This window comes from Quercus suber, unplaced genomic scaffold (genome assembly GCF_002906115.3).
Source record: "Quercus suber isolate HL8 unplaced genomic scaffold, Cork oak 2.0 scaffold_771, whole genome shotgun sequence".
In the NCBI taxonomy this organism is placed as follows: domain Eukaryota; kingdom Viridiplantae; phylum Streptophyta; class Magnoliopsida; order Fagales; family Fagaceae; genus Quercus; species Quercus suber.
Genome location: NW_027070207.1, coordinates 26592 through 39890, shown reverse-complemented (window position 1 = coordinate 39890; position 13299 = coordinate 26592). Strand labels below are relative to the sequence as shown.

Below are 13299 nucleotides of genomic sequence, written 5' to 3'. Positions count from 1 at the left end.
TTTATTTTATTATGGAAAATCTGAGGTGTTTACTGAGTATTGGGTTTTTGGTTGCAGGTTCTAAGGGTGTGGATAAGTTGCTTATCTGAGAATTCAAGTTTAAGAATTGTGATAGAGTAGTTTGACAGTGTATAATACCATTACCAAAAAGAAATCATTGGAGTGCCAAACTCAGTATTGAATTTGGGTTCTTAAGGGAAGGAGTGGTGGTTTGAAACTAGTTTGAGTATTCTTTTTATTTTTTTATTTTATTTTTTGGCTCTAATTTCTATACATTTATTGTAAGTAAAAGATGTATAGCAATTTTAAGGAGCACACGATAGACTATGTGAAGCAGGCAGTTCAGAAGGATGATGCCAAAAATTATAGCAAAGCATTTCCGCTCTATATGAATGCATTAGAGTACTTTAGGACTCATTTGAAGTATAAGAAGAATCCAAAGATTAAGGAAGCAATTACTAAAAAAATGTATGGAATGTTTGAAGAGGGCAGAGGAGATAAGGGCCATTCTCGATAATGGGGGAAGTGGGGCTGCCCCAATGGTGATGCAACAATTGCTAGCCAACTTTTCCTTTTCGTCTTGTTGCTTTGTTTGGGCAAGTAGAGTTTGCAACTCTGCTGCACATTCTGCAGCAAAGTTTGCTCTCACTTCCAATAGCTCTTGTTTTTTTAATTCGGCTAATCTTCCTCCCTGGCTTGCTGAAGTTTGTAAGGAAGATGCCCCACCTTGTACTTCGTTTTAGCTTAATATATTGAAGTTTATCAAAAAAAAAAAAAAAAAAAAACAATTGCTAGCCAACCAAAGATAAAGTTGAAGAGAGGAGTGGGGAAAGATGAAGAGGATCCAGAGCAAGTGAAGCTTAGGGCTGACCTTGATTCTGTGATAATCAGGGAGAAACCAAACGTGAAGTGGAGTGACGTGGCCGAGCTTGAAAGTGCCAAACAGGCATTGCAAGAGGCTGTAATACTGCCTGTAAAGTTTCCCCAGTTTTTTACTGGTCAATTCCTCAATCATTACTTTTAAGTTTTGGGCTAATTTGCTTTTAGTTTTCTTGTTGAATCTTGGCATGCTTTCAATGCGAATAAGCAATTGAATTGTTTTATGGTGACACTTGATACCTATAAATACTGAAAAATATGCCACTAATACCATGAATTCAAGTTTATCAGTTATCCGAGATTGTATTCTCCAGTTGTATTACTTAAATGTCTGACTTTCAAGTTTTGCTTTTACATTGGAAACTGTACAAATTGTAAGTTTGAATTTAATCAACTATTTTGTTGGCTTTATTCCGTGCCAAATTTGCTTGTATTTTAGTATTTAGAAACCCTGTATTTATGTGGATTTATGTAAGGGTAGTGTGTGAGAAAGTGTGACGAAATACTCAAGAGTATGCAGTAAAGTAGGGACTCACGGCTGGATCTCGTGGTTAGCTCATGGCTTGCAAGCCGCCAGAAGATGCTCACGTGCCAAGCATGCGGAGAAGCTAAGCGTCATGCCAGCTGGAGCACTACAGGACAAAATTCCAGACTGGCCATTCAATTATCTTGCGGCTTGAACCCACGGCTCAGTCAAGTCGCGAGGCCAAGCCGCCAGCCAGCCAGTTCTATTTTGGAAAAATGACTCTTCGCATTCCAAACACCCACCACTATATATAGACCTTTATAACCACGAAATGTAGAGAGCTTCCAGAGATAATTTTGAGAGAAAAACCCTAAAGAAAAACAAGATTGATACATCCACAATCTTTACATAAAGACTCTTCAAATTCCTCTACTCTCACCCTCTCTATTGTTACATTCTTGAAAGGTTCTTACCCAAATCATTTTCTCACAATACCCACATCCGTGAGAAGGCTATTTGGTGCTTTGGGAAGCAATTAGGAAGGGACCAATGGTTATTGGTTGATGCTATGGGCTATAGCGAAATTCAGTAAGCTAAAGAAGACAAAGGTTTGGCGCAACCTTGTTGGAGCAAGAAGTTTGGAGGGCTTAGGTACACTGGATAGATTAGGCTTGGAGGGTCTTCTGCTGTTCATGTATCCCAACTTCATTCTTTAGTGGATTATTGACCGCTTGGAGGGCGGCGGAAAGGTTTTACGCCGAGAGTTTCGGTTTCCTCTTTGATAACACATCATTGTGTTGTCCTTGTGTTTGCATCTCTCTTCCCTTAATATTTGCCATTTAATTTTTGTTGTAGATGTGATTTTATTTGATTTAGATTGTTTATCAATTATGTTATAAGTTTATGTTCATTTTCCGCACATACATTGTTTGATATTAAGCTTGAATTGGTAATTTGTAAATTGGGGGTCTAAACGTTCATAGTGTTTTACACGCTATTTGAACATTCACAAATAATCCCACAATCGCAAATCAAAATTCTTAAAGCACTAGCATCTGAAGATGCAAAAAAAAAAAAAAAAAAAAAAAAAAAAAAAAAAAAAAACACTTATTTTGCATCCTCAAATACAATTTACCCTACATCCTAGTTTTTATTTTTACATACAACTCAATAAATAATATAAACTACCCATTAAAACAATTATATTCTGTTAATTGAATTAAAAAAGAGTTCAGAGTACCAGCCTAAGCCTAAACTTTAAAGAATCAGCAAAGTTAGAGAAGGTAGAAAGGATATTTTAAGAATTATAGTTGCCATTGCTTCACTGATTTTTTTGATTTTGGTCAGTGTATTTTATTTTTATTATTGTTATTATTATTATTATTATTATTATTATTATTATTATTTATTCTTTTAGAGATAGCTGTATTTTCCAATTTTAAAGATACACATCGAATAATACTGTCAACTATTATAAGTTTTACGACCCAATTGAAAACCTTTTGCATATCATGGGTCCGTTTGGATAGCACTTATTGTTGCTGAAAGTTGCTGAAAACTGATTGTTGCTGAAAACACTGTAGCAAAATAATTTTTAAATGTGTAAATAGTGTTGTGAGACCCACTTTTAATATTAAAAATGACATGAACAGTGCGTAAACAGTGCATAAACAGTGCACGCACAGTATACGCACAATACTTTTTGTCCCCAAAGTCAACAGATGCGAAAAAAAAAAAAAAAAAAAAAAAAAAAAAAAAAAAAAAAGAGAAAACGCAAGAACAGAAACGTGCCGTAGCTTAACGCTGTATCCAAACCCTCATCAAGTTTCGTTCTATAAGGGTTTGAGGGGTTGACACTGCTTCAATACGTGAGTTATAAGGGTTTAGAATTCACTACGTTGCCAAGACCTCAGGCTTAGATCATCCCTTGCACCTGGCTGTGAATTAGAAAATAATTTAATTCTATCTGTGACAGCATAATTTCTTGCAAGGGAAGATAAAAGTTCTCTCTTTTTTTTTTTTTTTATTATTATTTTTTTAACATTTTGGCACAGCTACTATGTGATACACTACCCAATATATAGATGTTGAAATCCTTTTTTTTTTTTTTTATAATTATTTTTGATGTGGAGCCTCACCAAGGTAAACTTTTTTGGACCCACCTTTACAAAATAAATGACAAATGCACGACCTCACCCGCTACACCTTATGCACTCCCTAAGAATAAACAACATTTAACCAACTTTTTAAAGTTCATTTTCCTCCAAGTTCTCCAAAATCAGAATAAACTTATAATGTGAGTTCATTACAAATATCAAAAATTATCACTACTACATTGTACAATGTTTCCATAGTCAAGTAGTAGCTTACCATCATCAAGTCCTTAAGAGTACTTTGGCTAATTAAACCCCTCTACTTGTCTTTTGACCAGGCAATCAAGCACACATTTTCAGCAAGAGTAATGTTACAAATACAATATTTTTAAGAAGGAAATCATGCGTAGCTAACCACAGCTCAGTTCTTTTATCAACATTTTACATGGATGAGTAAACCAGCTTATTAGTCATCCAGAAGGGCTGCAATATGTAGATTAGTCTTTGGACCTAGAAGTTTATTATAGTGGTAAAGTCAAGTCAAAAGTTTATGCTCTTGCTTTAGCTTTAAGTGCAAAGTCTTTTTCAGTGTCGGATTCATCATCATTAGCCAATGATCAAATTACTTTTTCTCCTTTACCTCCTTTCCTCTGCACAATAATTAAAGGCTTAAAGCTCCCACTCACACAGTCATCCACTCCACATCCTCATCTTCCTTGCTCTCAAATACAGAAACCCCACTCAAGGCACAGCAGAGTACTCTCACCACAAATCACGCACACACACACACAACACCGGCAGCATCACACCACACTACCCATCATCAATCGCTGCCACAAAACTCGAAGGTCAAATAACCAAACCACACCAGCAGGTAGCAACCCACACAAGCATATACCATGGACGAACCATCCCAACACTTCACTCGCACTCTTACAGAAATTCCCAGACAAAGCACAAAGGAGACGGGAGGGAAAAGGGAGACTGAAAGAGAATTTGGGTTTGGGCTGAAGCCTGAACGCTCAAGCCCAACCCCGAAAGTGACACCCTTTGTTCAAAGCCCACCCAAGTTTCAGGCAGATCCAAATCCCATAACCCACACTAATCCAGGGTCCAAAGTCCAAACCCAGAAGCAAGCCCAAACCCAATTCCCAACTTAAGGTATTTTTTTCCATATATATAATTGTTTTTTTTTTTTATTTATGTTTTTTAGAAGAATTTTTTCCTAAAATAGATAATTATGTGTCCATGACTAATGCATTAATTTTTCTTCTTACTACTCTTACATCATAGATCTCTGACTAATTAAACCAAACCAAAGTATACTCAATATATAATTATATATGTTCTTATATGAAAATAGATAAGTAAATCTCCACAATTGAAGCATTTATCATTTTTTAAAAAGAAATTATTATTATTATTATTATTAAATTTATGTTCGGAGAATTAGAGATACAAATAACATGCTTTTATTCTTTTATTTTTAGAAGAAGAAGATTATGGATTTTGTTATTAAGGGCTAGAGATATTTATTGCACTTTTTATCTATGAAAATTAAAATAAGGGTTTTCTTCGGTTTATTACCGGTATATGTTTAAGCATGTAAAGTGACGTTTATTATTTAAATTATTTCAAATTGATTAAATTTATATATGCTTCATAATTTTAAAACGATTAATATACTCTAACTGTGCAATCTCTAATTTATTTAACAAAAAATCTTGTTTTAAAATGTTTGTTTATTTAAAGAATATTAGTAATGATTTAAAAGATAATTCATGAGTTACAATTTACAAATTGACTGGATAAAAAAAATATTAATATTTTTTTGGACCAATGTAAAGATTAACTTGATATAAATATTTCTATGGGAAAAGCGTCAAGAGACCCCCTGAACTTTGGGATAATGGCCATTACACCCCCTAAACTTTTATTTTGGCCAATTTACCTCCTGAACTTCACACGTCTGCCAAAAAGATGCACATGTTATTCTGCCGTTAATATGCTAATGGAATAGTCACATGACAAGTATGTGAACTTATAAATAGATAAATAAATAAAACAAAAACAAATTCAATCACGCAAAACCTAGATTATAAAAACCAAGTATTTTATATAGTACTCCAATTTCTCATTTGTAACCAATTTCCATTAACTTGAATGAAACATACAAGCTCACATAAACCCCAACTTGAAAATTAAACCAGACCATGAAACTCCAACAGAAACTCATTCGAATACAACAATTTAATTCTAGCAACCTTTAATTGCAAAAGCGCATGGTCCACCGAAGATTCCTCTTTCAATCTCAAATACCCATGTTCGAACAAATCCTACTAGAAAAGCAAAACCATACACTATCATTGACTAGCCACATACTAATTGAGTTGAAAATACAAAGGCTTTAATTTTTAGTATATAAAATACAAAGGCTTTAATTTAGTATATAAAATACAAAGGCTTTAATTTTTTATTAACTTCTTCTATTGTGCTGAATTTGGGAATAAAAAAATTATAACATATAAATTTTCACTTTCTAAGTGAAAATTCTATTGTATCTAAAAAAAAATTCTTTAGGTAATTTTTTTATCAATACGTAGCAATTACAACTATGAAAGTTATGGTTTAAATCCTTAAATTCCCTAACTACCAATTTTAAACAATTGATTCAAATATTGATTGGTTAGTTAATCGAATCACAATATTTATGTATAAGCACATTCAACAATATAAGACAAATCATAAACACATGCACATAAAGACAAATATATGTTCATAGAGTGAAAACCCTATAAAGGGAAAATAGTAAATACTCTGAGGACAATCCCAATTAACAATTAGACTGTAGAAGATGATTGTGGTACATCTTAATAAGAAAAACATAGAGAAGTACGAATATACCTTCCTCAATATAGAAAACACAAGAAACTATTATTAAATGGCATAAGTATAAGTTCCTCTAACTAAGATTGTTCCCAAGCGAAGTTAAATATTAAGGTAAATTGCAAACTATACCAATAAAGTTTGGGAGTATTTAAATTTTATACCCTAAAGTTTGAGAATTTAAATTTTATCTTTTGAAGTTCTATTTTATTTGCATTGGCACCCCTCATCCATATTTTCCGTTAAATGTCACATAAGCTCATGTTTATTGAATGACCTAAACACGTGTGACAAATTTATGTGGCAATTAATAGAAAATATAAATGAAAGGATTGTTGATGCAAATGAAATAGAAGTTCAAAGAGTAAAATCCAAATTCTGAAACTTTGAGTGTAAAATTCAAATACTCTCAAACTTTATGAGTGTAATTCATAATTTAGCCCTATTAAGTTAGTAACAATTTTACTATGCAAGGATGTTAACGACTAATTATAAAAGGCATGACAATATAGCTTCTTCAATGATATAGAAATTCGATTAAAAAAAAAAAGATGCTAATAATAATGTAATAAGAGATAGGTTCAAGTTACACTTGGTGTAACTTGACAAGAGTTACACCATTTGACCGTAGATTTGTAATTGATCTAATGGTTAAAAAAATAGCATTAAATGCTAATTGACTTACACCTCATTCACTTAATTATTAGCAATTTTGTTTCTCTTTCCTTATTTATTATTTAAAACCTTTTACTATAATATATTCATTTTTTTGCCAATGACTTAAAAAAAAAATCAAACGCAAAAAAATAAATTTAGATAATAGTTATAGCACTCTATTTTTGTCTAAAAAGTTTTTTCCAGTGTTTGATTTGGACTCAATCCGACTAGGTGATTGATCTAATCCAATCCATTCATAAAGTCTTTATTATAAAATTTTTAACTTATTTTTAACGTGTGTTTTTAAGTTATATTAAACTTTGTATATTATAGATTAAAATACTAATAGTATTTTATAAAAAAAAATATATTAATGCATTGTCATCAACTTAACAAATCATTTCAAATATAAATGTGTCAACGTCAAATCTAACATTGAATAATTTTTTTTGAGGGAAATACAGAGTACATTGGTCTTGCATTGTCTCTGTGAAGATTAAATTCTATCTAAGATCAAAAAATTACAAGCTTGGTCAGTCATTAAACAACACTTAAACAAAAAAAACAAAAAAAAAAAAAAACAAAATATTGCAAATATATTTGTAAAGTCATTGGCAATAAAAGGAATATATGTAAAAGGTTTTAAATAATAAATAAGGAGAGAGAAACAAAATTGCTATTAATTAAGTGAATGAGGTATAAGTCAATTAGCATTTAATGCTATTTTTTTAACCATTAGATTAATTATAAATCTACGGTCTACAAATAGTGTAACTCTTATTAAGTTACACTAGGTATAACTTGAACCCATCTCATATAGAGGTAATAATATACCTTCCTCAATATAGAAACGCATGAAAATATTATTTTTTTGGCAAAGTATAAAGACTAAAAGACTTGATTCTTTTCTTGTCTTAGTAGGCTTGGACCAGTCTTTAATTTTTTTTATTAACTAAAGACTGATCCAAAGGAAAAAAGAGCGACTCTAGTGGATCAGTAGTCCAAGCCTTTATTTATTTATTTATTTATTTTTTTTTAACTAAAGACTGATCCAAAGGAAAAAAGAGCGACTCTAGTGGATCAGTAGTCCAAGCCTTTATTTATTTATTTTTTTTAACTAAAGACTGATCCAAAGAAACAAAAAAAGAGTGACTCTTGTGGACACCACTAGAGTCACTTTTTTTTTTTTTTTTTGGGGATCAGTCTTTAGTTAATAAAAAAATTAAAACATTAAAAGCTTGGACTACTGGTCCACTGGAGTCGTTTCTTTTTCTTTGGATCTGTCTTTAGTTAATAAAAAAATTAAAGGCTGGTCAAGCCAACTAAGACAAGTAAAGAATCAAGATTGTTGGTAAAAATTAAGTGTGTGTTTTGTATGGGCTTAAAATTTTTTTTTTTTTTTTTACTATTTAGCTTATTTTTACTATTATTTATGGGTTAAATTACATTTTTTGGTACTATTTATGAGTCTCATTATATTATTGTAGCTACCTTTTAGTTTTATCTACAGTACTTTTAGCAAAAAATTTTCAATTTCAACTAAATAAGTTGTTTTCAAATAGACATTAAATACTTATATAAACAACTAAAAAGAGATCACTAGCTTAAAAAAAATGCTAGAGATACAAAACGTACCTTTAATTGTCTTTTTCACAGCTTGTCAATATAATAATATTTAATTAGAATAACATTATATTCATATGATCTCATTATTAACATTATTTACTAATCATAGCATTTTTTTTTTTTTTTTTTATTTGGTAAATCACTATATTTTATGTCTCAAAAGAAAAAGAGCAGATACAACTTATCCATATGTGGTTTGGCCGAAATTTATATTGCCTACTTATAGTTTGAAATTTGACAATTTATCCACTTGAGGTAGGCTTGAAAAGGCCTTATCTTTATACCCCTTATTATTCAATATATAATTATTATATAAATATCTAATTATAGAGACATAGAAAATATATATATATATATATATATATATATATAATATATATAGAAAATAAAAATCGGTGATTCATCATTTAGGTAAAATAAAGGCTCAAAAGCAATATCTCAACTCCACTATTCCAATGAATATAAATTTATATATATAACCACCTAATGCCCCAAGAATATTATATATTATATAAACTATAAACTATAAACTATAATTCTATAGCAATGAATTTCTTATATAAAAAAATTATAGTTAGCTTAGTTAGAATTCTGTAACCCACCTCTTTTAAAAACATAGCTAAATATTTAATTTTACTCAACTTTTATATCTCTTTCCTCCAAAAACACAAAAATATAAAAATACAAAATCAAACAAGATAAAAAAAAAAAAAAAAAAAAATCCATCAGAATACTTGCAGAATGGATTTCAAACCACAAGTAAATGACTTAAATTTCAATCAAACCTCAAATTGGTAAAATGTTAAATTTCAAAGTAAAATATAATTTAAATCTAATCAAATTTTGTGATAAATGTCTTTCCAATTTAAAACTAATTCATGCCCATTCCATAAAAGGAATAATAGAAATCCTCTAAATTTTTTCCTTAATTATTAAAATAGAGAAATCAAGAATAATAAAATTGCATACATATAAAATAATATTTTTAAAAACTATTTTCAATGACAAAAATTCAAAATTGAAATTCGATGGTATCAAACTTGTATGAATGTTTCACGTAGACTGCTAGTAATAATAAGTCAGCAGACGAACCTGAACAGATGAGCTGAGGAGCTCGAAGAGGACTGGAGATTGACTGTGGTAAAGAAATATTATCCGGCCAACCAAAAGATAAAATGGGAAAACTGTTGTAAAAAATCAATGAGAACTTTCAAATGGAGTGCAAGTGTTTCCTGACAAGATTTGGTGTAGCACCGACCTCTTCTCACTTAAGATGCTTAGAAAGTCTGTATAGAAAAACGTGAATTTAGTAACAATAGGGAAATAAAGTGGTGGTTAAGTATTGCATGCCTTTTTTAAGATTATTTTTTCCAATATATTTTTAATGACAGAATATTTTGCATAACTAATATTTAACTGTTGTAATTGGTAGACTCTCTCAAAAAAAAAAAAAAAAAATGCTATGANTACTTTATAACCTATGACGTAATTGGTAAATCACTATATTTTATGTCTCAAAAGAAAAAAGAGCAGATACAACTTATCCATATGTGGTTTGGCCGAAATTTATATTGCCTACTTATAGTTTGAAATTTGACAATTTATCCACTTGAGGTAGGCTTGAAAAGGCCTTATCTTTATACCCCTTATTATTCAATATATAATTATTATATAAATATCTAATTATAGAGACATAGAAAATAATATATATATATATATATATATAATATATATATATAGAAAATAAAAATCGGTGATTCATCATTTAGGTAAAATAAAGGCTCAAAAGCAATATCTCAACTCCACTATTCCAATGAATATAAATTTATATATATAACCACCTAATGCCCCAAGAATATTATATATTATATAAACTATAAACTATAAACTATAAATTCTATAGCAATGAATTTCTTATATAAAAAAATTATAGTTAGCTTAGTTAGAATTCTGTAACCCACCTCTTTTAAAAACATAGCTAAATATTTAATTTTACTCAACTTTTATATCTCTTTCCTCCAAAAACACAAAAAATATAAAAATACAAAATCAAACAAGATAAAAAAAAAAAAAAAAAAAAATCCATCAGAATACTTGCAGAATGGATTTCAAACCACAAGTAAATGACTTAAATTTCAATCAAACCTCAAATTGGTAAAATGTTAAATTTCAAAGTATAGGTTATAAAGTATATTTTTGCCTAATAAGAACAACAATTTGTTAGACCAAATCAATTTTTACACATACATACCCAATTTTGATTTGACCTGATCGGGTCAAATGGAGATTCAACATGACCATTTGCTAAGTCTAGGGTGCAAAATCTTAAATTTTAAGGTATTTTAACTCATTTATATTTTATATTAGGTATGCTAAAGTCATTATTTTTTTATATGAAAAAATTAATGATTTACTCTACAATTTCTTTTAATTTTTTTACATATATTTTTATGAAAATATTAATGATATTACTATACAATCTGAAATTATTAAATATAAATATTTATAAAGGAATATTTGTATTATGTTTTTGTGATTTATGACCATTAATTACTTTGTAAGCTCAATGTAATAAAATTTGTAGTATTCCTCACACTACTTAAGGATATAATATGTAAGTTGTTCATTCTTTATTGCTAAAATTTTAGGGGGAAAAAAAAAGAAAAAGAAAAGAAAGAAAGAAAGAAAGAAAAGAAGACAAAGATGATTAAGGTAGATTTTTGAGCTATTTATGTACCTAGGTTTAAAATCATGACGTAATTTTTGTTATTTTAATGCATTGATTAATGTTTTAAATTTTGAAAATAAGTTATGAAATTGGTTTACTATAAAATTATATTGAAAAGGAACCACCAATTTTTTCAAAATGGTAAAATTTTCATTTACAATTATACTGAATTAATAATAGGTTTCTGGTTGCTAAAAAAAAGGTTTCAAAAGGAAAATTTGAATTAGTTTTAAATGGTTTTATAATTATTTTAAATAGGTAAGAAGTAATTTACTATTCAATAAATACTTTTCAATAAGCTAGAAGTAATTAATTTTAAAGTTTAAAGATACTTTGGACAAAATTAGAGCATGCAAAATCTAATTGCAAATAGCTTTATGACTTAAATTGAAAAGTTTTTAAATGCATAGGACTAAATTCAAAAGTAGGAAAAATATGATATTTAATTTGAAACCACCTCCATAATGCCTAGTTTAAGATATTATTCTAGTCCATTAACTTTGATAATGCGGTCACTTTAGTCCTTCTTTCTATTGCTATTAAAAAGTTTTTTGTTAACTTCTTTAAAACAATGTTGTTTCACATTCTTTGATCTGAGAGTCATCAAATAGTCCATAGCCCACAACCTGACCTAGTAGCCCAACGGCCTACCGAGCTAATGAGCAGTCCGACCCATTGTTAGCAGGTTGTGTGCTAGTTTTTATACATATGGGTGTCCGATGGGCTAGCCCTATAGCCTAGCCCGTTGGCCCAACTTGTTGCCCAGCCCAATAACTTATATTTCATAACAAAAATATAAATGAGGAGTATGAATGATTGATCTTGAGACATTATAGAAGAATTTATAAAAAAAAAACTCCCCCAACCACTAAGATACTTAAAGTGGTTGTTTTAAACTTAGTTTACCATATATATTATATATATATATATATATATATATATATAATTTTCTAGCAGTCTAGTAGCTTTGAATTGACCATTTAACATTTTTTTTATTAAAGTATAAACATAAAAACCATTTTAAGCCTTAATAAAAAATTAAATAGGTTTCCATCAACAAATAAAAAATTAAATAGATTTGGCTGTAAAATTTTTTAATTAAGCATTAAATTCTTTGATCCTTTCTTTAATTATAAAAATAATAAATAAGATACTAACACAAACTCATGGGTAGTCCATTAGGCCAACCTGATAGCTCAGCCCGCTAAAAACAAAATGGGCATTGCCCATAGGCGGGATCGATCATGGGCCGAGGTTTTCTCTTTCGGCCCAACCTGACTCAACCATTAACTAGTTAATACCTCACTATGCCTAGCCCATTGTGCCCGTGAGCCAAGTAAAAAATGGTCAACCGGCCCTACCCAGCTCTTTGACGACCCTTACTTTGATCTTGAAAAATAATTTTAGAGATTGTTTTATCAATTTTTTCCCCTAAAAAGGAAGAATTTTAAAATTAGCAAACTAGAATGACAATTTTTCAAAATTAATGAACTAAAATGACAAATTTTAAATTTAGTTAACTAAAATGATAATTGATCAAAGATATAGGTTATAAAGTATATTTTTGCCTAATAAGAAAACAATTTGTTAGACCAAATCATTTTTACACATAATACCCAATTTTGATTTGACCTGATCGGTCAAATGGAGATTCAACATGACCATTTGCTAAGTCTAGGGTGCAAAATCTTAAATTTTAAGGTATTTTAAGTCATTTATATTTTATATTAGGTATGCTAAAGTCATTATTTTTTTATATGAAAAAATTAATGATTTACTCTACAATTTCTTTTAATTTTTTTACATATATTTTTTATTAAAATATTAATGATATTACTATACATCTGAAATTATTAAATATAAATATTTCTAAAGTCAAATCAACTAATAATATTGAGCACTTTCTATATTTTAATTATATATTTTATTTAAAATTTATTATTTTTTCCTAGTATGTTTCTTTC

At 29.3% G+C, this 13299-nt stretch overlaps 1 protein-coding gene across 1 annotated transcript; it reads left to right on the top strand.

The window, feature by feature from the left end:
- The first annotated feature begins 388 nt into the window (after window positions 1-388).
- LOC112022885 (protein SUPPRESSOR OF K(+) TRANSPORT GROWTH DEFECT 1) lies at window positions 389-1024 on the top strand. Its single transcript, XM_065767082.1, is given in 3 exon segments — window positions 389-472; window positions 474-525; window positions 759-1024. Coding segments are annotated over 3 exon segments (402 nt in total).
- Window positions 1025-13299: the final 12275 nt, after the last annotated feature.